Source organism: Pelobates fuscus, chromosome 4 (assembly GCF_036172605.1).
Source record: "Pelobates fuscus isolate aPelFus1 chromosome 4, aPelFus1.pri, whole genome shotgun sequence".
Taxonomy (NCBI): domain Eukaryota; kingdom Metazoa; phylum Chordata; class Amphibia; order Anura; family Pelobatidae; genus Pelobates; species Pelobates fuscus.
In genome coordinates this window covers 172,206,934-172,231,837 of record NC_086320.1, presented here as the reverse complement: position 1 = coordinate 172,231,837, position 24,904 = coordinate 172,206,934, and the positions used below count along the sequence as shown (strand labels likewise).

The 24,904-nt window shown below is 44.6% G+C and overlaps 1 protein-coding gene across 1 annotated transcript in view; it reads left to right on the top strand.

Moving 5' to 3' along the window:
- BPHL (biphenyl hydrolase like) overlaps window positions 1–24,904 on the top strand; it is a 48,437-nt gene that overhangs the window by 6,882 nt on the left and 16,651 nt on the right. Inside the window, exons 2-6 of the mRNA XM_063450547.1 lie at window positions 664–767; window positions 11,245–11,411; window positions 14,035–14,188; window positions 16,855–16,986; window positions 20,664–20,787. Of these exons, the coding sequence (XP_063306617.1) occupies window positions 664–767; window positions 11,245–11,411; window positions 14,035–14,188; window positions 16,855–16,986; window positions 20,664–20,787 (681 nt within the window). The remainder of the gene's footprint in view (window positions 1–663; window positions 768–11,244; window positions 11,412–14,034; window positions 14,189–16,854; window positions 16,987–20,663; window positions 20,788–24,904) is intronic.

Here is a 24,904-nt window from a genome sequence, read left to right as displayed (position 1 = left end):
AGCTAATTGAAGTAGTCTGGGTGCTATGCCCCTATTGCACTTAGTGCTGCAATGTAAAACATTGCAGTTCCAGAGAACTGCAATGTTTACATTGCAGCTCTGTCTGCCCTCTGTGGCTGTCTGCCAGACAGCCACTAGAGGGCTTCCGGAATCCAAACTGCCCTTTGGTTGGTTATCGGACGCTGGACGTCCTCACGGACACAGACTGCTGAGTCCACACACAGACTGCTGAGTCCACACACACACACACACTGCTGAGTCCATACATACATACACACACCAAGCCTACCTGTAACTGGAGGCTGTTGCTGGGCGGTCAGACAGCCATCTTCAAGTAGATGTTATTAGTTAAAGTAAACTTGCCATGACCGGTTCACTTTAATGGTACTATTTTAATAGGTATCTGAACAATCAATATTTAACTCTGAACGGATACTTGACCTTGCATAGCTGATTTAAAATGTTGGCTTTTTTTGGCTTTAACAAAGTTAATCTTATATTTGCCTTATTTATTTTACTATCAATATGTTATGAAAAGATTTATTTATTTATTTCACATTTTATCAATCCTTGTTCTTCATGAGCAATATAAAATATTCCATATTCCAAATGTTCAAGTGCTATGCAGATTGTAGAGACACAGGCTCACTTCTATTTCTACAGCACTGCAATTGTGTCTGCCAAATTGGAGGTTAATGGCGTTAACCTTCATTTCCAGCGCACAGGACGGGGCGATCATGCAGTTTTGCTGCTTCCTGGGGCTTTAGGTAAGAGTCTGTTTATTTCTCAGTAAGTTCCATTATTATCCTTGTTCTGCCCATGGAAACAGACATCTGCACTGGTTTTCTTATAATAATTTGTGAACTTGTGGAAATGGGCATGTGTATATTCAGAAATACTAGATCATGTTGTTCTCGAAATTCTGAAAGGTTTCCAATTAAAGGGAAACTATAGGCTAAGAACACAAACCTGCGCTGGGTCAGGCTCCCTTCCTCCTCCCATGATGTTTGGGGACATAATGCACATGCGCCACAATCACATAAGGACAAGCCTATAGGGAAATATTGAATACATGCTTTCCTAAGGTGGTTTTAGCTGACGATGGATGCCCTCGTGCGGAGCAACCAAAAGTTACATAAAGACCCGGAAAAAAGCCACTAGAGGTTGAGTTAACCCTGCAATGTAATTATTGCAGTTCATCAATAACAGCAATAATGACAAATGCAGGGTTAAACTGACAGGGACACTGCACCCACATCATTTCAATGAGCTGAAATGGTGTTGGTGCCTATAATGTCCCTGTAAAATTTAGGATGAAAAAGGAAAACCTTGATTAAACTTTTGCCATGTAGATTTGAAGTTATTCCTGAATAACAATGAATGTATATCAGTGGTACAGTTAATCCAGGGCTTGACAAATATGCTTGGAAAAAGTTAGGAGCCAGTTTAATTTACAACAATAAATATTAAAATTCTTACAGAGACACTCTAATTACCAGAACCACTACAGCTTAATGTAGTTGTTCTGGTGCCTATAGCCTGTCCCTGTAACCTTTTCAATGTAAACTCGAGATTTTCAGAGAAAAGGCAGTGTTTACATTGCTGCCTAGAGACCGCCACTAGAGTCCTGTGTCAGTTCTGCACAGTGTTCAGCACCTTTGTTCAGCGTCTCCACGCTCTGAATGGAGGTGCTGAATGTTACCCATAGAGAATATGCGCAATATCCTCTCACATTTTCTCACAAACTCACACATACACTGACATACACACACACATTTTCTCACAAACTCACACTGAAATACACACTTTTTCTCACACATTGACATTTTTAATTTGAATCCACCCAGCCTCCCTACCTTTGGGAGAGCTGAGTGGACTTTCCCTGGGGTCCAGTGGGGCGGCTCTTCTTGTGTGCGAGGGAGCAGTAATCTACCTGCAACTCCTCTCTGCTCCCTGTAATTTGCGTGTGTGATGAACTGGTTTTTTTTTTTTTTTTCGTTTTTTTTCTGCTTATGGCACATCAAAAATAAAGAATTTAACAATCGATAAATGTAAATTATCAATAAAATTAAGCTTATATTTATAGGTGGCTCCTGCCTCTGACCTATCTGCTGTCTGCTGATCTCTTCAGAAGTGTTGGTCTAAACCAATCACAATGCTTCCCCATAGGATTGGCTGTTACTGTCAAGGAGGCAGATCAGGGACAGAGCCAGCACAAGTCAAACAGAGCCCTGAACAATCTGCATCTTCTCATAGAGATGAATTGAATCAGTGTATCTCTATGAGGAAAGTTCAGTGACTGCATGCAGAGGGAGGATACACTGGATGGCCGTGCTGCTCACTGTGCAACACAGCCCCAGGAAGCACCTCTAGCAGGCCATCTGCGGAGTAATCCTATTTATAGGTGGCTCCTGCCTCTGACCTGCCTGCTGATCTCCTCAGAAGTGGTGGTCTGAGGGGGGCGTGGTCTGAAGCCGGAGCAAGATGGACGTGTCCTCCTGAAGCTCCGTTAGGACCACGATGCCATAAGCTTACAATAGCGCTAAAAACACTGACCTGGACGAGAAAATAACCGGGGGAGCCATTATGGACAGGCGGGCACCGAAGAAACAGTCCAAAAAGCCATCGGAACACGGAGCCACGGTGACTGATCTGTTTGCGGCCTCCCGCGCCATGCGATCGCAAGCCCAAGATGGCGGAAGGGAAAGCCCGGTGGCTCCGAGATCGCCCTCTAGCCCGGGAGCGGCGGCGGCCTCGGAGGTGTCGGAAGCTAATACTGCGCAAATCCTAGCAAAACTGGCGGAGGTTCGCGGTTACTTAGCTGCGGAAATCACCAGAAACACACACGAGGTCAAGGCCGAAATTCAGGCCTTGGGAGCGAGGACGGCGGTGCTGGAGCAGCGTGTGGAGTCCACGGTCGTGGCCCACAATGCCGCTACGGCTCAGATTAACCAGCTGTCTTCCAGATTGACCGCGGCGGAATCTGCCCTGGACGACCTGGGGAACAGGTCCAGGCGGAACAACATCAGGCTTCGGGGTCTACCCGAACAGGAAGGTGAGGGCCCGCTGCTGGAAGTGGTCACCAAGATCCTGAAGCCTTTGCTGCCGGACATGCCGGATAATCAGTGGCATATCGAGAGAGCGCACAGAGCTCTCAGGGCAAGAAGAGCGACTGACAACCGCCCGAGGGACGTGATTATTAAGTTTCTCTTCTACCAGACGAAAGAAGCCCTGCTGAAGAGGAGTAGAGAGGGCCCAATCAGGTATGGCGGGGTAGAACTCACCCTGTTTCAAGACCTGACACCGGCCACACTCCAAAAAAGAAGGCTGTGGCGCCCTGTGACGGGGCTCCTACAGAGGCATGGAGTGAAATACGCTTGGGGCTTTCCATTCCGTTTGTTGGCGTTCCGGGATGGTCGCACCAAAACCTTGTACGCGGACGGAGACCCGGCGGCGTTTCTGAGGAGCCTGGATATCCGAGACCAGATCGAGCTGTCGGAGCTTCCTCCTGCCGTAGAGGAGCTGCGTCCCCTCCCCGGTGAGTGGGACACGGCGGGTGAGTGAGTCCCGGTGTGGTAGGCCGACCCGGATCCGGCGGTGGTTGGCGGAGAGGAGATCGGGTTTTTTGTCTCTCCACTCCGGAGGGGGGGCTCTTAAGATGCGGATGGTATGGCGGGTTTTTGGAGCCTAATTTCCATTGGGGCTCACCCAGTGGGGGCATGGTTGGGGAGCTCCCGTGAGGGTCCCTGAGAAGGCCCTCGGGCCCGGGTGGGTTCGTGGAGCACCTATTCCCCTTATTGGGTGGGTTAGGGTTGCTGAGACATGACGCCCCTTCATTGATTATGCGTGCCCCCTATGTTTTTTCTTTATGGGCTGCACGCCGGGGTGGTCAGATTCACCGTTTATTTTTATATTTCTGTTTTCTCATGTTGGGGTGCGGGGATCGGAGAGGATCGGGACTGGGGGTCATTTGCCTCCTAGCCAGCATCTCAAAGTAGACTGCGGAACTATCATGCCTTTGGACGATGTTGTCCCCCCCCCCCCCCCCTCCCTTTTTCTTTTTTTTTCTCTCTCCCGGGCTACTGTTTTTATATAACCCACGGCCGCAAGGAGGGAGGTGGGGGGATGATGTCTGGCTACTGTTATGTATGTCGCTATGTACTTTTTTGCGCAATTGTATTGCGTTGTATTATGTTTGCACGGGTGGGGGACGGAACCGTGGGGAGCCGGGTAGGCAATAGGGCCCTAGTTTTTTGAGGTGTAATTGCTATGGTTGGCTTAGATGGTTAGGCCCTACAGGGGGCATGGAAGCGTGGGCTCGCTCTCTCGTCCCCGTATGGGTGGGGGAGGGTGGTGTCTGGGCCGGAGCCACGAGATGGCGCCGGGATCCCCCTAGGTAGTATGGGGTAGAGTGACCTTCCCCTCCCTGCTCCTGGCCCCTCCTATCCCTGGCTTGGGAACGTAGTCTCACCTTGGGGGACGCCCCTCCGCACCGGCGGCCATCCGCCCGAGTTTATTCTTGCACTATACCTATGTACTCATTCGTTTATTTCTTTTGCAGCACTCTCTCAGCACCGGGTTATTCGTTTATTCATTGCCTTATATTAGGCTTGCTTTATTGGTGTGTACGACTTCTACTTAGCAAAAAAAAAAAAAAAAAAAAAAAAAAAAAAAAAAAACTATATATCTTATATTAGAAAAAAAAAAAAAAAACAAGAATAATAGTTAAAAAAAAAAAAAAAAAAAAGGGGGAAAAAAAAAAAAATACAAAATAAAACAACAAAAAGAAATACATTTGTTCAATTACGATTAATACCTTCTCAACTATGTCTCCTCTGGTTATGCATATTGGAGCATAAGATATTAGATACTCTGGCTCATTTACTCGGTTTTGTTTGCCCTCCCTGCCGTTAAGGGTTATGCAGGGTCTGCAGTGTTTTTTCCTATATTTAACTTCAGTTGGCACTCAAGTAGTGCCATTATTGGCTGGTCCATGTCCCGAGCATCCCAGAACCTTTTCTTAGTTATGGGGATGACGGGACATATACCCCGGATAAGCCTGGCTTTAGGTAAGACCAGGCGACTTTTGTACAATATGTTATGTTGTTCTTCCTTCTTCTTCTCTTTACTTTTTCTATTCCCTCTCCACTCTGCCCTTTCCCATCATATCTCTCCTCTGGGGGGGGAATCGAGGAACGCCCTCAGTATCTTGGCCACAGATGGTAGTGTCGGTAGGCTCCACAATAGCGATATTCCACAAGATGAGTTATGCCTGTGAAACTAATGTCCCTTAATGTTAAGGGTCTAAATGCCCCTAAAAAGCGACGTCTCATGTTTCGGGAACTGAAGCGCATAAACCCGGATATAGCCTTCCTGCAGGAGACGCACCTGCCGAAATCAGCTAAGTTTGCCCTTAAAGATCATACATTTCGAACCTCGTTTGAGGCCAGAGCACTCAATAAGAGGAACGGGGTAGCTATTCTTATACATCATAGATGCCCGCTCAGGGTTAGCAAGGTCAGTACGGATCCGAGCGGACGCTATGTTTTAGTATCAGGGTCCTTACACTCTCACACTATCCATGTTCTCAATCTCTACGCCCCTAACGAGCAGCCCAGGGAATTCTGGACAGAGATGACCCGCGTGGTCAACTCGCTGCCACATGGTATGGTCATCGTAGGGGGGGATTTTAACGCGGCTCCATCCCCAGCAATGGACAGGGGGCCCTGTAGGGGAGCTCCGAGATCGCATAAACGGGGAGGGCAAGATAAATTGTTACACACTTTTATACAACACACTGATTTGCTGGATATATGGAGGGCTCAACATCCAGACGATACTGACTATACGTTCTACTCGCCACCTCACGACACGTATTCAAGGATAGACCTGTTTCTTGTAAACTCACTAACTGTTCCCAGGGTATCAGAGTCCAGGGTGGGGTCCATAACCTGGTCGGATCACGCAGATATCTCCCTAACTCTAGACAGGCTAAGCGCGGCGTCCCCTTGGTCGTGGCGGTTGAATACGTCTCTACTCCAAGATCCAGCTATTGTAGAGATTATTCGTTCGGAACTCAGGGACTACTTTGAAAGGGAAGCGGAGTCAGGAGTTACGAAGGCTACGGTGTGGGCAGCCCATAAGACGGTTATTAGGGGTGTACTGATCAGAGAAGCGACGTTGAGGAAGCGACGTAAATTTCAACGATTGGCCACATTACTGGAAGCATTGAGAACGGCGGAAAACAGACACAAATCGGACCCTACGCCTGCCAATTTGACATCATTGCAGAACATAAGGATCTCGATTAGAGAAACGCTCCTGGATGATACCGCAAGGGCTATGATATGGGCCAAGCGCACCTTCTATGAGAAGGCGAACAAGATGGATACCTTGCTAGCTAGATCCCTTCGACCACGGCAAAGGAGCACACACATTACGAGGATCAAGAATGAAGCGGGTATCTACCAGACAAACCCCACAGACATAGCCACGGTGTTCTCAGATTTTTACGCTAAACTTTATAACCACTCTTCGGAAGGCGCCACGGACACGGGCCGAGAACTAGAAGGGATTCAGAATTTCCTATCTGGATTACGACTCCCTAAACTAGAAGCAGCGGTTTCGAATGTACTGGGAAGCCGTATCACGGGAGAGGAGATAGACGCGGCAATATCCGCCTTGAAAAGCAACAAAGCACCTGGACCTGATGGCTTTTCGGGGAGCTACTATAAAACCTTCCGGGAAGAACTCCTCCCTCACTTGGAACCCTGGTTTAATGAGTTGATGGATGGGGGGACGCCTGATAGAGATATGTCCTTGGCGAATATCGTTCTATTGCCCAAACCTGGAAGGGACGACTCGGTCCCGGAGAACTTTCGCCCTATTTCCTTGATCAACCACGACTCAAAGATCTTGGCAAAGGTGCTTGCGGGCAGATTAGGCCCACTCCTTACGGGTATGATTCACCCGGATCAGGTGGGCTTTATACCTGGGAGACAACTTTTCGAGAACACGAGACGCAATATAGATCTCATAGGGAGGCAGGTCACGAAGGGCACCCCGACACTACTGTTGTCCCTAGATGCCGAAAAGGCATTCGATAGAGTGAAATGGCCTTACTTATTTGAGGTGTTGCGACACTATGGCGTGCCGGCCCCGTTTATTACAACTATTCAAGCTATGTACTCCAACGTTAGGGCACAGATTCAAATTTCGGGAGCGCGAGTCGAACCGTTCCACCTGAGCAATGGTACGAGGCAGGGTTGCCCTCTTTCACCGCTGCTATTCGTGCTCTCGCTGGAGCCCCTCATGCAGGCCATACGAGAAGCTCCTGATGTTAAGGGTATCTTGGTGGGAGACACACAATACGTTGTTTCGGGTTTCGCAGATGACGTCTTGTTGACGTTAACAGAACCGGAGGCCTCCATGGAGGCACTGACTAGGATGCTGGAAGCATACGGGGAGGTGTCGGGATATAAGGTCAACCTGCATAAATCGAGCGCGATCCCCTTAGGTATGACGGACGAAGACGCAGCGTCTATAGGGAGGACCTATCACCTACGGATAGAGAAGGACCAGATTAAATACCTGGGCATTTGGTTGACAGCGGACCCCTCTCAACTCCATAGGCAAAATTATATCCCACTGATTAGACAGTTGATAGCTGACATGGAGACATGGGTAGACAAGCCGATCTCGTGGATCGGAAGATTGCATTCAGTAAAAATGAATGTGCTGCCTAGGATACTTTTTTTGTTCCAGGCTCTGCCAGTCCACTTGAGTAAATCCGCCTTGGGACCGCTTCAACAGGCCATAGGAAGGTTTATCTGGCAGAATAAAAGGCAAAGGGTTTCCCGCAACGTCCTGTATAGGGCAAAAGACAGGGGAGGCCTTGGTCTCCCGAACTTATATTTTTATTATGTGGCGGCTCAATTGACTCAGATTGCACTGTGGCACTCCCCCCCAGGGGAGCGGAGGTGGGTGGATCTGGAATCCACCATGATGGGCCCAGATAGACCACAATTTCTTATGTGGATTCCTAAGGAACATAGACCAGCAGATCGAGTGGATTGCGCAGCGATTCACACTTCCCTTAGGGTCTGGGACGCTGCAGTACTTAAATACAGACTGGCTTCTGTACCATCACCCATGACCCCATTTTTGCGAAATAAAAAGTTTATACCGGGCATGTGCCCTCGAGATTTCAAGGGTATAGAAAACTCAGGATTACAGCGGTTGTGCGACCTCTTTGAAAACGGCACCTTCATCACATTCGATGCACTACAGAGCAGAGCTCCTCTGCGTCCCTTTGATTACTTCCGGTACTTGCAGCTCAGAGATTTTGCCCGGGGTTTCAGGATCAAGGCGGCTGCAACGATGCAATTAACATTCTTTGAAAAAATGTGTAAGAGGGAACAGGTCCCTACGGGCCTGATCTCGTGCTTGTATTCCCACTTGAGCACAAGTACGCTAGAATGGGGTGACATCACATACATACATAGGTGGGAGGCAGATCTTAACGAGGTATTGGAAGGAATAGAATGGCAAGAGATATGGGAGGCCGCGGCAAAATCGTCGGTGTGCGTCTCGCTGCAGGAACAATCCTATAAGACGTTATTCAGGTGGTACACAACCCCAGTAACGCTGCACCGGATGGGCAAAAACCCGACGGACCTCTGTTGGAGAGGTTGCGGTCACAAGGGCACGTATATCCACATGTGGTGGGAGTGCCTGGAGGCGCAAGCCTATTGGAAACGAGTAGCTGCTTTACTGAGGGAAATTTTAGGCAGGGAAGTGAGGCTAGACCCGTGGGTGTTCCTACTGTCTAGATCCATGGATGGTTGGACGAAAATGGAACAGGCCCTTGTCCAAAAGATAAATCTGTCGGCTAGGAGAGCTCTGGCGCAGGTATGGCTACAGGGGGAGACCCCTACGATAGCGACGGTGATACAAAAAATAAAAGACACCTTTCTGATGGACAAGTTGACAGCTCGGGTGAGGGGGACAACGAAGAAATTTGACAAACTTTGGGGCCCCTGGATAGATTGCACTGTCAGCGATTAAGACGGTAGGGACTGATTGGGGCGTCTAGATGTTACTAGGGGACCTCTGTGTTAGGCGGTTTTTTAGGCGGACTAGATACGACCTACAGGGAGAAGAACTAATTAATCCTGTATGAGATAGTGGTGAGCGGGCATCATACCCCTCACGAGGCTTCGTGAGGGGCTTCACTCCTCGGATACCCCCCCCTCCCCCCCCCCCCCCCCTCCTCCTTCTCTCTCTCTCCCATTCTCTAAGGCCCCGACCTCTCGGGCTCTACCTTTCATCTTTCTCTTTTCTCCTGTCTCTTAATCTTCTTACGGCTGAGCCGCACGTAGCGGAACTATTTTTGAGTGACGCTAATGCTACAGGAAAGGTAGTACGCTGGGGTGCTAAACTCTATCGAGATGCTTCTTTCCTCAAATTTGCGATGGAGGCGCGGCCGACCTTATTCATCGGTTAACCGATTACTGTTTTATATAATAACAAAAAAGCCAGGCGGAACATCCAAGCTCCTGTGGGGTTTTTGATTTCTGTGGTGAACGGGAGTTGGGCATGCTTATGGGGATACGAGACAGGGTGACCTGGAAATTCATGCTAGTTCACTCCTCTTGTTGGTATTTCATGTAACGGTATCAATATACTTGCTTTATGTTTGGAATTTCTGTATTACTGTGCATGTATTGCTTGTGATGTTTTGCACTGGAATAAATAAAGAATTAAAAAAAAAAAAAAGAAGTGGTGGTCTGAGCCAATCACAATGCTTCCCCATAGGATTGGCTGAGACTGTCAAGGAGGCAGATCAGGGGCAGAGCCAGCACAAGTCAAACAGAGCCCTGACCAATCTGCATCTTCTCATAGAGATGACTTGAAACAGTGTATCTCTATGAGGAAAGTTTAGTGTCTCCATGCAGTGGGAGAAGACACTAAATAGCCATGCTGCTCACTGCAGCACTGCCCCAGGAAGCACCTCTAGCAGGCCATCTGCGGAGTAGCCAGTGGAGGTTTCACTAGGCTGTAATGTAAACACTGCATTTTCTCTGAAAAGGCTATGTTTATAGCAAAAAGCCTGAAGGGAATGATTCTACTCACCAGAACAAATTCAATAACCTGTAGTTATTCTAGTGACTATAATGTCCCTTTAAACTGACTTATTCTCAATTGCTGCGCATGTCTCATCGTGGCTGGCATGGCTGAGATCAGTCTTGATGATCTCAGCCGATCCACTGCTTTCCCATTTGAAAGCACTGGAAGGCTATTGTGCATGTGCGACAAAACTCCATACTGCAATAATCAGCATCTCCTCATAGAGATGCATTAAGTTAATGCATCGCTATGGGCAGCGTTCAGCGCCTCCATGCAGCATGTGGAGACACTGAACCACTAATTGCCATCTGAGTGACTGCCACTAGAGGTGTTACTAGGCAGTAATGTAAACGCTGCCTGTTCTCTGAAAACGCAGCATTTACATTGAAATGCTTGCAGGGACTTTCTATAGACATCCGAACCACTACATTAAGCTATAGTGTCCCTTTCATTGGTCCAGATTTCAATCGTCTGGCAATGTTTGATCTGGCTGAAATCCAGACTGAATTGCAAAATCCAGACCTTGTTGAATAGTATTAACAATGTACGGGTCTTGCAGTCAAAAAGGCCCCTTACAGCAACATATGGTTTTGCCTCATTTGGTACAGGGCCATTCAGTTTTTAGTGAATAACATTGTACAGTTCACTTAATATTTAATGACTTCTCTAAAAACACCTTTTGCAGTTTCATCTGGTTTGCCATAGGCTTAACCAAAAGGTACTTCTCTCCTTCCCTGGGGAGAGACTTAACTATAGCCACACAGGTGTGCAGTCAGTGACTCAGAGTATCACTGCCCACAGTCTCCTTTCACAAAAATGTGAGCCTGCCCGTGTACGAACTGAATGGAGTGGCATGTAAATATGAATGGAGTGTTGCAGAGCTTTGGCAACAGTTCAATTTATAATATCTGATAAATGGAATTGCTGCCGAGTGCTGAACTGTAGTCCTATATACCCATGTTTATGAGATATGCTCAGCTCCCATTTAGAAGAAGAAAAAAATAGGAACGTGTGTGTGTATGTGTGTGTGTGTGTATGTATGTATAACTTATCTGTTCAACAGAATTGTGACACACCTTTCTGCTTTTTCATTGGTTTTTCATTGATATTCCCTAGGAAGCAGTAAAACCGACTTTGGCCCCCAACTCACTTCTTTTAATAAGGAGGTTTTCACTCTCATTGGTTGGGATCCTCGTGGATATGGGTGCTCCATCCCACCTACCCGTGACTACCCACCAGACTTTTTTGAGAGGGATGCAAAGGATGCTGTAGATTTGATGCAGGTAAATACTTAAACATATCTTAGTCAAGTAGTATTAACAGGGAGCAGTAATGAAAATGGAACACTACATCTATGGGCCGTTTTTACACCGTGTTTCACAAACTATTCAAAGTGATGTTTTTGAAAGAACATTCTGAATGATCGCAAACACTTTTTACTAACCAGAATTCTCCATATTACAACAGGAGCTAAAACTGCTACAAATTGGGCAGTGCCAGCAATTGGAATGAGACTTAGCCCCAAATAATTGTAAATATGCACTTTAAGAAATGAAAATAGCCCAAAAATATCAATTTTCCGTGGGGTGCAGGGAAAGATGAATTATATTTGCCTAAACTTCTTCCTGCTGTCCTCTTCAGCTCCTGTGGTTCAACACTGAAGTGTGTAGAGAATCCTCCACAGAGAGAGCGTTTTCCCCCTCCATTGTCACTAGAAACGGCTGGGGGAATTTGGGCCAAACCGGCATTCCAACTAAATGTCAGGTGTCCAGAAACCTTTTCTATCTTCCAAAAAAAAAACATTATTCGTCTGAACTAAAATGTCTTGGCATGCACAAGTCTTTTAGGCACTGACTACAAGTGTGCTCATTGAGTATAGATAGATTGTTAGCTCTATATTTAGGAGTTTATCCTGGAGATACTTTGTGTCTAACTTTTTCTGCTAGCCTATATTAATCACTATTGAAGAACATATTTAATTGCATTTATTTTGCGGGTGTCTTCTGAAAAGACTTATAGACTGGGTTAGGGATTTCCATAAAAACATTGCAGCCCCATTGAAGTCTTGCAAACTGGGGGTCCCTTTGAAGCAATAAATAATGTGAAAACTTACTGCATTTAATTTAGGTTACTGTGGCAGACTGTGGACGTTTTTTAATGTGCTCTTCATATTTCTTGTGAATTGACAGAATCAGCGGGTGTTCCACATTGTTAAACAATGTGCATGTCTGCAGCCTCAAGGTCCTGATGACTTTTCTAGTTCAGTGATCTGCTGTCTGCTGCATTTGGCTGGCGGCCATCTAAAGTCAAATATAATCTCTGTGTTTGTATATAATGCTAGAAAAATTGGAAGATTCAGAAACTAATTGAGGGCCACAGAATGTGCTATATTTTCTTCTGTGATATAATTGTTTTTATTTACCTAAGGTTACAGTTGTTTCCCTTCCTTAACGGTTTATCTTGCAGTCATTTTTTGTGAATGTTGAAAACCATTACTCTCTCCTCTTTTTTTTTCTTTCTTCTAAAGCTTACTTGTCCCATTGTATGGAACCTTAACAAGTTATGGTGTTTATGATTTTAATGAAAGGAACATTTTATTTATTTTAAGCCAGGATTATGTTCTAAGTCTTTGTGTGTGTTTGTGTACATACTCTGATACAGACTAGAATGCAGTAACAAGTTTTTTATTCTTTTTGCAAAAAAACGGAAATAAGCGCTCTCTTCTTAATAGTGAGCTGCAGTTCACCGACAAGGTGTTCCCTCAACCTTGTGAAAAGTGGACAAATATAACAGAGAGGCGAACAGCGCTAATAATAAGAAACCTGGTATGTATGTTTCTTATTATTAGCGCTGTTATATTTAAACAAGTTTTTTTTCACTTCATTAATTTGTCTCTTTATCTCTTTATTACATTAACAAGTGTATTTTTAAAGTCTGAATTGGGCAAAGTCACCAAGTTGTGCACAGAGCCAATCAGGCTGCGAAATCTGGACATTGTTCAAACTATTTAACAATGTCTGGATTTTGTTTTTCTGGCCAAAAAAAAGCCAGAAATGTGTGTGGATTTCAGCTTGAATGAATACGGATGGACAGCTGAAGTCCGAGGCCAGATAGTTCAATTCCAGACATGAATGCTTAAATGCCCAGCAGGCAGCAGGTAAATAATATATATATTTTTTTACTTATCTGGGTCAATATGACTTTTTTAACTTTAGTGAGCTTAAAAACCTCCCATGTGCCCCACCTGCCATACTGTGGGTGGGGGCCTCTGCTAGCTATAACTAAACCTAGTGCTTTACGGAGGGGGGTATATTTCTGGTTGCAAACCTCACTGTAGTTGGGTCGAGGTCAACATGTGTGTAATGGTTATACTGGGTTTTGAATAGCATCTTCCCACTGAAATAGAGCAGATACTGTAATATCTAATGATTATATAATCTAGTGGGGGTACTATACATATTATGGCTGATTAGTATGTGACTTGTCCAGTGATGCAGAATAGAATATGCTTAGTCATGTTGTATTATAATATCCCCTCAACCCCTGAAACTAAACGGCAATTATTTGGCAGTAGTTTAATATATGAAGAATTAATGCCCTGTCTGAATGCAAAAGAGAGTAACGTTAGAAAAATATAAACCTCAGTAGCACTAGCAAGGCATTTATCGGTGCTCAAACTACCAGGAAACCAGAGACCATGTTGCTGATGTCAGTGAAAGCAGACAAGCACCACGGTTAGCAGAGGTTCTGACATTCCAGTTCTTAATAGTTTTATATGCTTTCTCAGCTGATGTTATATGTAAAGATCTGTTATCCTTTGATTTTTATGTCAGTCGGTACTAATAATTTTATTTTTGTGTGTGTTTTCATATTTCATCATTGGTATTATTTGTATTTCTACTGAAGGCCCTCAAATTCAAGAGGTTTTCTTTGTTGGGCTGGAGTGATGGTGGCATAACAGCACTAATTGCAGCAGCCAGATACCCATCACTAATCCAGAAACTTGTTGTCTGGGGAGCCAACGCCTATGTGACGGAAGAGGACCTCCAGCTTTATAATGGTAAAAGTTGTGGTACACCTACCATCTTGTGTCAATTATACAATACTGCTAAGTTCAGTTTTAATGAAAAGTGTGGGGTTATGTTTGTCAATGTTTTTCCAGTTTGTGAGTAATTTATGACTGGCCTGTTTTTATATTTTTCTCTACTTTCCTTTCTTCCACGACCTTAATAAAAAAGATGCATTTTCTTCAGGAAGCCTTTGTTGTATTTTGACGAAAAGAGAGGGACGGTTTTGCATTTTTAAGTGGTTTCAATACTGTCTCTTGTACAAGCCGTATATTTAATTGTATCCCAACAATGCAATGGTGCATGGACATAGGCAACCAGTGGCACTCAGGTCTCCAGGATTCATTGTCACCATATGGTGCGGTGTAAATGTTGCAGGCATGGACACTTGATAAGCCATGACCGCTTTGTCAGGGGGTATTGTGGCATCCGTATACAACAAACAGTTGAAGGGAAGTATATGTTTAAAGGGACACTATATAGTCCCCAAAACAACTTTAGCTTAATGAAGCAGTTTTGCTGTATAGACCATGGCCCTGGAGCCTCACTGCTCAATCCTCTGCCATTTAGGCGTTAAATCGCTTTGTTTATCCTTTCTTTATTGCAAGTTCTGTTAAATTTAGATTTTCTTATCCCCTGCTAAGTTAATAGCTTGCTAGACCCTGCAAGAGCCTCCTGTATGTGATTAAAGTTCAATTTAGAGATTGAGATACAATTATTTAAGGTAAATTACATCTGTTTGAAAGTGAAACCAGTTTTTTTTTCATGCAGGCTCTGTCAATCATAGCCAGGGGAGGTGTGGCTAGGGCTGCATAAACAGAAACAAAGTGATTTAACTCATAAATGACAGTGAATTGAGCAGTGAAATTGCAGGGGAATGATCTATACACTAAAACTGCTTTATTTAGCTAAAGTAATTTAGGTGACTATAGTGTTCCTTTAATGGAAGGATAAGGTGTGGAGCATGATCTGGGCAGTTAGTATTGTGGATCATAAACATGATTTGCTATAGAAGACTGAACTACTAGAAGCATTATTATGAATAGCACATTACAGAGATAATCTGGGTGGAAAGGAGCACTGATGCACAGAATGTGTGAATGGAGACTGAAATGAAGAGTGAGAAACGTGGAGTTTTATTTTTCTTATTTATTCTTGTCATCCGAGCATGTTGTGAAGTAGACTGGCATTAAAGGATCACTATAGGGTCAGGAACACAAACCTGTATTTCTAACCCTATAGTGTTAAACCACCATCTAGCCCCCCTGGGCCGCTCATGCCTCTCTAAATATAGCAAAATCTTACTGTATTCAAGCCTTAAGCTGTAAATCTGCATGCTGTTTGCCTCAACAAAAAAACAAGCAGTCTGCCGACATCATTAGAAGTGTCATCATCACAATGCTTCCCCATAGCATTGGCTGAGACTGACAAGGAGGCAGATCAGGGGCAGAGACAGCATGATTCAAACACAGCCCTGGCCAATCTGCATCTCCTCATAGAGATGAATTGAATCCATTGAATCTATGAGATACTGAATGTTTGGATGCATTGTAGGCAGCCATGACCCAGGAAGGATCTCTAACAGCCATCTGAGGAGTGGCCAGTGAAGTTATCACTAGATTGTAATGTAAACCCTGCATTTTCTCTGAAAAGATAGTGTTTACAGCAAAAAGCCTGAAGGGAATGATTCTACTCACCAGAACAAATGCAATAAGCTGTAGTTGTTCTGGTGACTATAGTGTCCCTTTAATATATGCAGGGATGGAAGGGGAACTGGTAAAGGAATTTGTATTAATGGAGGTTGAAGGGGAAACTGGTATAGGAGGGAACTTATAGCAGAATTGGGGGCAGGAATGGCCTTGTATAGAGGCTGATGTAATGAGGCACCGCAGATGTTGATAGAATAGAGAGGAAACAGGAAGCCAATGTGCATGGTGATGTTATCGAAAGGTAAGGATAGGAAATACCCTGAAGTGACTAGGTAAAACAAACAAAGATTGTCAGTATAAAAGAAGAGAAATGAAAATGTATTTGGCGATTTTGGATCTATTTGTAGATTTATTTTATCTATAGATATAGTGGTAAAACATGACTTGTATGTATGACTTCACTTGACTGTTAGATGAGGGACCCAAGCAAGCTATCTGCTTGTACAGGTGTGTTACCTACTCGGTCCAGCATATGGTCACACAGTCCTACATTGCAGAAGTTCTATATGGATTACTATAGCATTTAAAGGTGAAGTTTTATATTCTCGCTTCTGCATACACTGCATCCGCTAGTGAAACTGTTATTTAGGGCTCTGGTGCTATTGTACTTATTTTTTTTACTTCAATCACAAACAGAACTCTGAACCAGCCTAAAGGTAGAGACTTAAAGAGTTAAAAGAGCATTAGATATATGCTGTCTACCATGGATTTAGCTCTTAAAAAAACACACAGCATTGAAAGGGTTAACTGTACAATCCGCAAGAGTCCTAAGTAATTTTTACACTTTTAATGCAATTCCGTTGGCAAAACAGGCACCACCTGTAGCAAATGTATTATTTCAATTGGCTGCAGACATGATCTACCTTTTTAAATTGCAGCACACAAACCAGTAAAATAGTAGTTTTGATATCCTTCTGGTTTTTTGTTTTTTTTTGTTTTTTTTTCCACAGCTGTTAAAGATGTGTCAAACTGGAGTGAGGCGATGAGAAAACCAATGGAGGATCTGTATGGAAAGGAGTATTTTGCCAAGACATTCAAAGCGTGGGTTGACGCAATGAGTAATATCACCAGCAAACCTGATGGTAAATGTTAACACATAAGAATTAAAATAAGTGTAAATCAATATACTTTGGCGTGGGGCTCTTGTAGTGCCTACAGCCCAGCCACTCATATTCCACTTCTCTTTACACTAATGCAGAACTGAACTATACTGGTAAGATATATATTCAATATTTGTACGATTTACATGATATATGAATAGTTCTATTAATAAAATGTTTGTATTTTGTTAATATGCAAATGTATAAAAATACACTAACCTTGCCTTACGTTACATATTCTATTCTCATACTTTATTTGTAAAACACCAACACATTCCACAGTAATGTCCATGGGGACAAGTAAAAAGACAAAGGTACATACAATACATCTAAGAGTCAATACAAAATTTGGCAAACAAATGCAGGATGAGGATGAGTAGATGGTTCTATTCCCTATTCTAGATGGATAGGAAACAGGAGGCAGGAATCAATTTGGGGGAACAATCAATTTGTTACTGCATTAAATATATTACAAGAAGTGGAGCGACATTTAGGTGATCAGCCCCTTCCCACATGTAACCAAAATTAGGAAATGAAAGAATAGATATACTTATACTCCTCAATTTTCTATTCATTTCTTTGAGTGCTTTGTATTTTATTTTTAAATATTTTTTTAATGTTTCATGTGAAAAATTGTTGTTCAATTATTAAATTTATTAAGTATACAAATGTGTTAAGTAGCACTATGTATAAAGGTGTAATTTAAACCCCATATATACAGATTTGCACCATCATTATTTTTAATTCTTTTTTTTATATGCAACATATGATTTTGAACGTGCGACTGCTACCCATTGAGGGTATAAGTATATCTATTCCTTCATTTCCTAATTTTTTTTTTTTTTTTTTTTAAATTCTTTATTTTCCTTGTGCATGGATAGACAGTTTACATTTTTCTTGCGATGCCACAACAGCATTGGCAAGCTAAATAGAGATAAGTGGTTTCACATGACATGCAATTTGACAGCACATTTTTATAATAATGTTATGTTAAAGCCGGAAAGACTGTGCCAAAATATGAGGCCTAATTTTAAACCAGAAGTACTAAACTTTCAAACATTGTCATACATAGGTGTATTTATAAGCGCTTGTAACTATATCTAGTCATGTCGCTTTGGGTCTTTATAATAAAAGGTTTTAAACAAGTTAAACTACGTTAAGTACAACAGCACTGTTAGTCTTGATTGTGCATAGGTGAGAGGTCTGCGTTTTATGTACTAACATCTGGTCTAGATTAAAGTAACACAGGTTAGGTTTATAGCTTTAAGGCTCATCACATACATGAGTAGTCTCGTTGCTGGAATTGAAGTTATGAGTTATAGCGATGTATGGCATAGGAGACCTGATGCAGAGGTGAGTTAGTGTGAGAGCAAGGTGAGTGGGAAGAGAAAGAAAAAGAAAGCTTGAGCTCGCAAAAACATTTAAACATCAACAGGTGATTAAGATATATGGGTAACATGCATTGCTAGCAATAATAAGTGAGCTGGCGTGTCTGCACAGTTAAGCAGTCCGTCAACCTATACCCCGGGTGGGCTGCAAGCCGCCATGTGTGGACAGTCCATGCAGGGCTTTCAGTGGCCCGTCAGGCGACAGGTGCAGTTTGGTTGGTGTTTGCTGGTGCCTTCTGGGTCGTCTTGAGGGCCCTGCTGGGCCATGCCATTGGAGCAGGGTCGCCTCCGTTGCGTTGGGCATGTGAGGGGATTCTGGCGTCCCTGGTTCCCTCTGTGCTGCTGCTTCGCGTGGGCGAGGTGGGTGTAGGGCTCTCTGCCGCCATCTTCCCCTTTTGTGTTCTGGCAGTGGTGTCCCGTTGCCCTCTAGGAAAGAGGTCGCGGCAGTAGATTGTTCGCTTGCCAGGCCTCCAGCTGCTGTTCTCGGCTGTGTGACTGGAGTGCTCTCCTTTGCTCGGGCGGTGGGTGGTCTACGTTTAGGTATGTTGTTACAGGGTTGGTCCCGTCTGTGAGTGCGGGGCCGTCTGGAGTGCCGCTGCCTCTCAGGTGGGACTGTGTGCTTGCGATGGGAGCAGCGAGGGGGCAGACCTGGGGTGAGTCTCTGTGGAGGTTTTTGACTCACCAGCATTCGAGTGTTGGGGTGTTGGGGTTTCGGCCTCCCTCTCCCGGCCGTCCGGGTCACCCTCGGGGCCCGCATTGGCGTGGGTTTCTGAGTGGAGCTCCTTGTGGTTGGCGCCTGTAGGGCTCCCCCTGAATTGCCCCTGCGTTGGTGGATCTTGGCCCAGAAGTCCTCAAAGATGCGGTCTAGCCGCTCCGATAGTGGGGGTAGGTAGGGGTCGGGTGCTGTGGTCCACGTGGCGTCCGCCATGTTATATGTCGGGGGTCCTGTGGAGCTTGTGGGCTTAGGTTGGTGCCTCCGTTCTGGGTAGCATGCTTTACTTGCCGGGATATCCCCCACCGGCAGGGGGGGGAGGGAGGGTGATCCAGGGAGACCCCTTGTAGAGTAGGTTGTAGTCGGCTGAGGGATCGGCCGCCTCCCTCTTGCCTCCTGTGTAGGCCGCAAGTAGGCCTCAGGTCTATCCCTTGGATGCGGTCGCCTGTTTTGGTCGTGGGCTCGGTGTTGTATTTTCGCCATATCCAGCTCCTGTCTCTGGGGCTTTATCATGGATAATATGGAGTTTGTTGCAGTAAATTAGGCAGATTATGAGCTGTATTGCCCGGAGCTCATCTGCAGTGCGACCGCTCAGCTTGGCTGTCAAGCTCCGCCCCCCCATTTCCTAATTTTGGTTGCATGTGGGAAGGGGCTGATCACCTAAACGTCGCTCCACTTCTTGTAATATATATTTTTTGGACTATTCTTACTGTGTGGTGAAGGGAACACACTGAAGTGTTGCAGCTGGAATATATATTAATTTTGTAAACAGTATATTATCAATCTGTAATTAAATACAGGCTATATTCGCTCTGCCCCTACATATTCTGTATAAAACAACTTAGCGCTCCGAGAGTATTCAATTTTACGCATTGTTACTGCATTAGTTGACTAGGGGAAAGTCTGACCGCATGTGGAAGTGTCTTCCAGAGGGTTGTTCTACGGTCTAGCATGGCAAGAGCTGATAATCGAAGCTGCAAGGAGCAAGTCATTGGTCGATCTTGGGAGGTGGGCTGGAGTTTATTTGTGTATTCGTGAGATCAGGTAGGCGGTAGTGGAGTTACTAAGGGTTTTGTAGGTTAGGATGAGAATAGGCTTTTGCAGTAGTCGAGTTGAGAAAGAACATGAAAGTGGATGAATTGCTTAGTGGTGTCAGCGCTCAGAAATGGACGAATTTTGGAAATATTGTGTGGGTAGATAGGTTGTTCCACGATAAAGAAAGTGATTGGATGTGGGGGTGAAGGATGGATTGGATTCAAGTGTAGCACTAAGGCAGTGAATAGTGATGCTGTTGAGGGGGGAATTAGGAGCTAAGTCTTGTATATATTGATCTTTAGGTGGTGAGAGGCCTTCCTGAAAGAAATGCCAGATAAGGTGTTTTTCAATGTTTCTGTGGTTCTTCCGAAATATAACTTTTAGCCTATTTGTTGCATTTAGTAAAACCTGCATTATTGACTTTGAATATAAATACACATATTTGTGCAATAAGGCTTTGGAGATGAGTTATTTAAAAACTATTGAACTGCAGAAAATATTAATCACAAATTATATAATTGTAGGTAATATTTGTCGTCATTTGCTGCCCTTCATTGAGTGTCCAACACTTATCATACATGGAGAGAAAGATGTGATGGTCCCATCTTTTCACCCTCGTTTTATCCACCAGCAAATTAAAGACTCCAGGTGAGCAAGTTACATAAATTGTCTTTTCCTAAGAGCACTATGACAATATTTGATTGAATGCGATAAAACAACATTTTGAAAAATACCTTCCTTTTCTTTTCCTGGCAAATATCCATGTCAGGATCACTCTCGTGGGTTAACCTGGTCCCTCTCAGCTGATAGGACAGGACAATAATTTAAAATATTGTATGTAAAGAATCCTTTAAAACCAGCCTTCAGGAACCACATTTCTTGGCACTTTATATGCCTTTTGAATTGTAGTTGTTATTCATCCTTGTATAGTTGGTATTGCTGCCGGCATACCTTTCCTGTAGCCCAAGGGAATTATAAAGTTATTTTAAAGAGCTGCTTTAGGGAGAAGGATTCTTTTTATACATAATTTTAAATGAATTATTCCTGTCCTATTAGCGGAGAGGATGGAGCTTAACCCATTAAAGTGATCCTGACATGGATTAGCCAGGAAAACAAAGTATATGTCAATCTTTGATGGCAAACCTTAGTCTTTTGTTGAGGTTGCGTTATCTGGGATTCTTTGTAATTGACAGTTTTGCACCAGTTACTAAATAAGAGCTAGACAAGTGCTAATGCCCCTAAGTGACTCTATTGTGTTGCTCTTTGGCACCACAAGGAGGAGCATTTATTATTTAACTTACCAAGCCCTTAGTGAAGCATCTAGGTTTTCTTGCATACATACGCTGATGTTGGCCCATAGCACTTTAACAAGCAACTTACAGGCAGTCATCCTGTCTTCATTACCATTGGCTTATTACAGTTAGTTAGAAGCCTTACAGAGAGAGAGCAAACCAATGTGCCTTTAAATTACATAGGTTTACAGGCAGCCTTGCAAATAGAGGGAAGAAAACATGAATCACTTGTATTTTGATGGGAGGAAGAGTTGAATGTATGTCCGGACAAGTCCCAGTTATCTCTGACACTAAACCAGGAGATCAGTGTCTGTGTGATGTCATGCTCTAATCAATACCCATGAGCATTGCAGAAAGCATATTAATGCTAATCAATTGTGTAGGAAGGGCTGTAAAACCACTGTGAATGATTTTGGACTCCCTATATTCACTATATGTTCCAAATATATTTAATCTATCCATGAGATGGTAGTGGATCATGCAATAGGACCATGATACACAACTGTGTTAAGTTATCTTTGGGGATGCAGGAGACAGAAATTGCAAGTTTGGAGTACTCAAGGAACTCATACTTATTGGGAAATCCAATTTCATAGACCAGGGTAATCCAAAGAGCCAAACCAGATAGTCCAACAATAAGAAATCAAGGGAATATTCTGAAAAAAAATGAAGCCAGTGATGAAGTTGATAATCCATACTTGTGGTCATATAGCAATTCAAAGAGTCACTTTAGGTAGCACGGGTTCTAAGGGTTATTATGAACCGAACAGCCGCACGAACCGGAGACCACCATGGAGCTTGTTAAGCCTAATTGCCACTTTGAAGCAATTTCCACTGCAGTGTTCTAAGTGTTAGTTTGGGTGGTCGCAATTACTATGGATGACTACAAGGTGGCGGCCATCTTGTTCGCATGAAAGCAGGCAGCGGTGTTTGGGCATGAATCTCATGGAACTGAAAACGGACACAGAAACTCCCGAACACCGTGGAACTTCCAGCATCACCTGCGTTTGGTTCTACAACACTTAGAGAGGCGCTGTTCAGTGGAAACGTTCCTATGTTCAAAGTGAACAAGCTCCAGGGTAAGACTATTGACTCTGTTCAGAAGTTTTTTCGTTTTTAAACTACCGCACTAGACCGACCGCATGCCCTGATTCTCTGGAACTTTTTTGGGCATGGGACAATACGGGAGGTCGGTCAAATTATGACTTCCAGGAAATTCCTAAACCACTGAACTGATCTGGGGTATTTTTAGATATGTTGGTCACCCAGATCAGGGCTATCAGGGGATTTTGTGTGTTTTAAGGTACCTTTAGGGCTTGTAAAATTGTGTGTTTTGTGCTTGACTCAATTATCTCCCAGACATAGGGGAGGGATTGACCTATTTTGTATGGGAGTGTCCTGAACCTGAGCGCCAATGTAATCATGTATATGTTATTACTGTAGTCTACTCTCAGGTCCAGGGGTGAGTGCATATAAGGCCAGTTGTGGCTGCAATTAAACAGATTTGTTTTACCCTTTATGAAGTCAAGGCTCATGTTTGGGGGATTGGAGAGCTATATTCACTCTGGGGATTGCTATAATCCCTATACTCCCATCAATGGATCACAACGATTGCTCTTGTAAGAGCAGCCTGCTCTGCTCTCTGGACTAGGAGAGGTCTACCCCCTGGAAGTTGGATCCTGGTCTTGGGTCCAGGGTGGGTGGAGGATAGCGAGACCCCAACCAAGCTGCGGTTTGCTTGTGGGGTTTATAGTGGTTATGGTGTCCGGTGCGGTGCTTATGGTACTCAAGGATTACTAGGAAGCACCAATTGACGGAGGTACCCCATCACACCCCCCTCTATACTAATTCCCAGTCCCCCTCTATATACTAAATCGCAGAACCTCCCTCTACTAAACCCCGGCGCATGTTTAAAAAAATAAAATAAACAATAGTAGCCAACAGGCAGACTCCACTCACTTTGCCACTGCCAGTGTGCGACTCTGGAGTCTAGCCACAGGTATACCACCAATGACACTGTCCGCACCCTGTGCCAAATCAGATCCTCCCGCTATTCCTTGAAACCCTGTGAAGGTGGAGCACGTTGATGTCATGTTGCTATGTGATGTGGCGTTGCGTGCCTCCGTGCAACTCCAGGTCCCCCACTGTCCAGCCGTGGCCATCACAACATTGACCAACACACACTCACTGACGGACGTACACGCTCTCTGACAGACACACACACATACACTGGCGGAAATACTGGGGTCGCAGTTGCGTCGCTCCAGGGGCCAAGCTGCCGCTGTCGTGTGTTCTGGCACACGCTGTGTAACCGCCGGGGCCACAATGAAGGGATCCATCGAGTGGCCCATGCTGTTAGGGCCACCCGATAGCAATGAATGTGTTGGAGTGTATCAGGGTTTATCTGCAATCCACTGTAAGAGTTCTTTGTAGCCCAACAGACAGCCCGAACCCGATTTAAAGCCTTGCAGGCTACCTGTCGATTCAAGTTGGGGAGACACGGCCGATCTCCCTACTGGCTGTCTTGCAGGAATAAGTGGCAGCATTCAGGATCCCTAAATCCCCCATCCCCACTCCCCCCCTAGCCAGTGTGAATCATCCCGGCAAACCCTCACAGGCTTTACTTACCTAACTCCAGCATAATCGTGCATCTTGTGTGCTCCTCTTGCACACGCTTGGTCTTGCCGTCTTAAGCAAGATCGCGGACACCTAACCTGCTGCCACTACATGCTGCCTGCAGGAGATGATCCTAAAGCGACTAGACCACCTCTTTCGTGAATTATGGCTTGCTTTGATCAGAGGCCATCATTTGCTATCTGTCGAGGGGAACCACGAGCCCACCTACACTTCTGGAGGAAGCTGTCCTCCCAGCTACTTGTGCCTGTTTCACACGACCACTCACCTGGGAGTCTTCCCTGACAGCTTCACATCTGATCTGTGGCGCTGGGCACTGAAAGAGTGCGCAGAAGGCAGAAGAAACAGTGCCTGCGGCTCACGAGCGGCACGGGGTACAAGCCTTCATTCAGAGCCAGCGAGAGCCTCAAGCATGAAGCAGCATGGAGTGTCTGCATCCTGCCCTTAGCAGGCATAGGCTGAATACCCAGAGATAAACATTCTACACATCCTACCACGACACTCAGCCAGGAGGCATCATGATGGGGTTAAAATGCTCTAGCTCCTTAGCTTAATTCTCTGTAATGGCATGTCCCACTCCACCTTCCCCCCACCTAATAAATGTTTTTTTGTTTTAGTTGATAACACACACACTATGTCCCATTGTATCGTAGACATTTACCTCTGGGACCATCTGGGGTGGCACCACACTCATGCCTTTAGCCTTGCATAATTTACTATGTTCTTGCAGTATACTTATGCATATGTTTACTCTCCTTACTTTCTTAATTATAAAATGTGATGACTACTCTTAAGAGCTAGGCTTTTACCGTACACTGTCTCTAACCCGCTTAACTGAA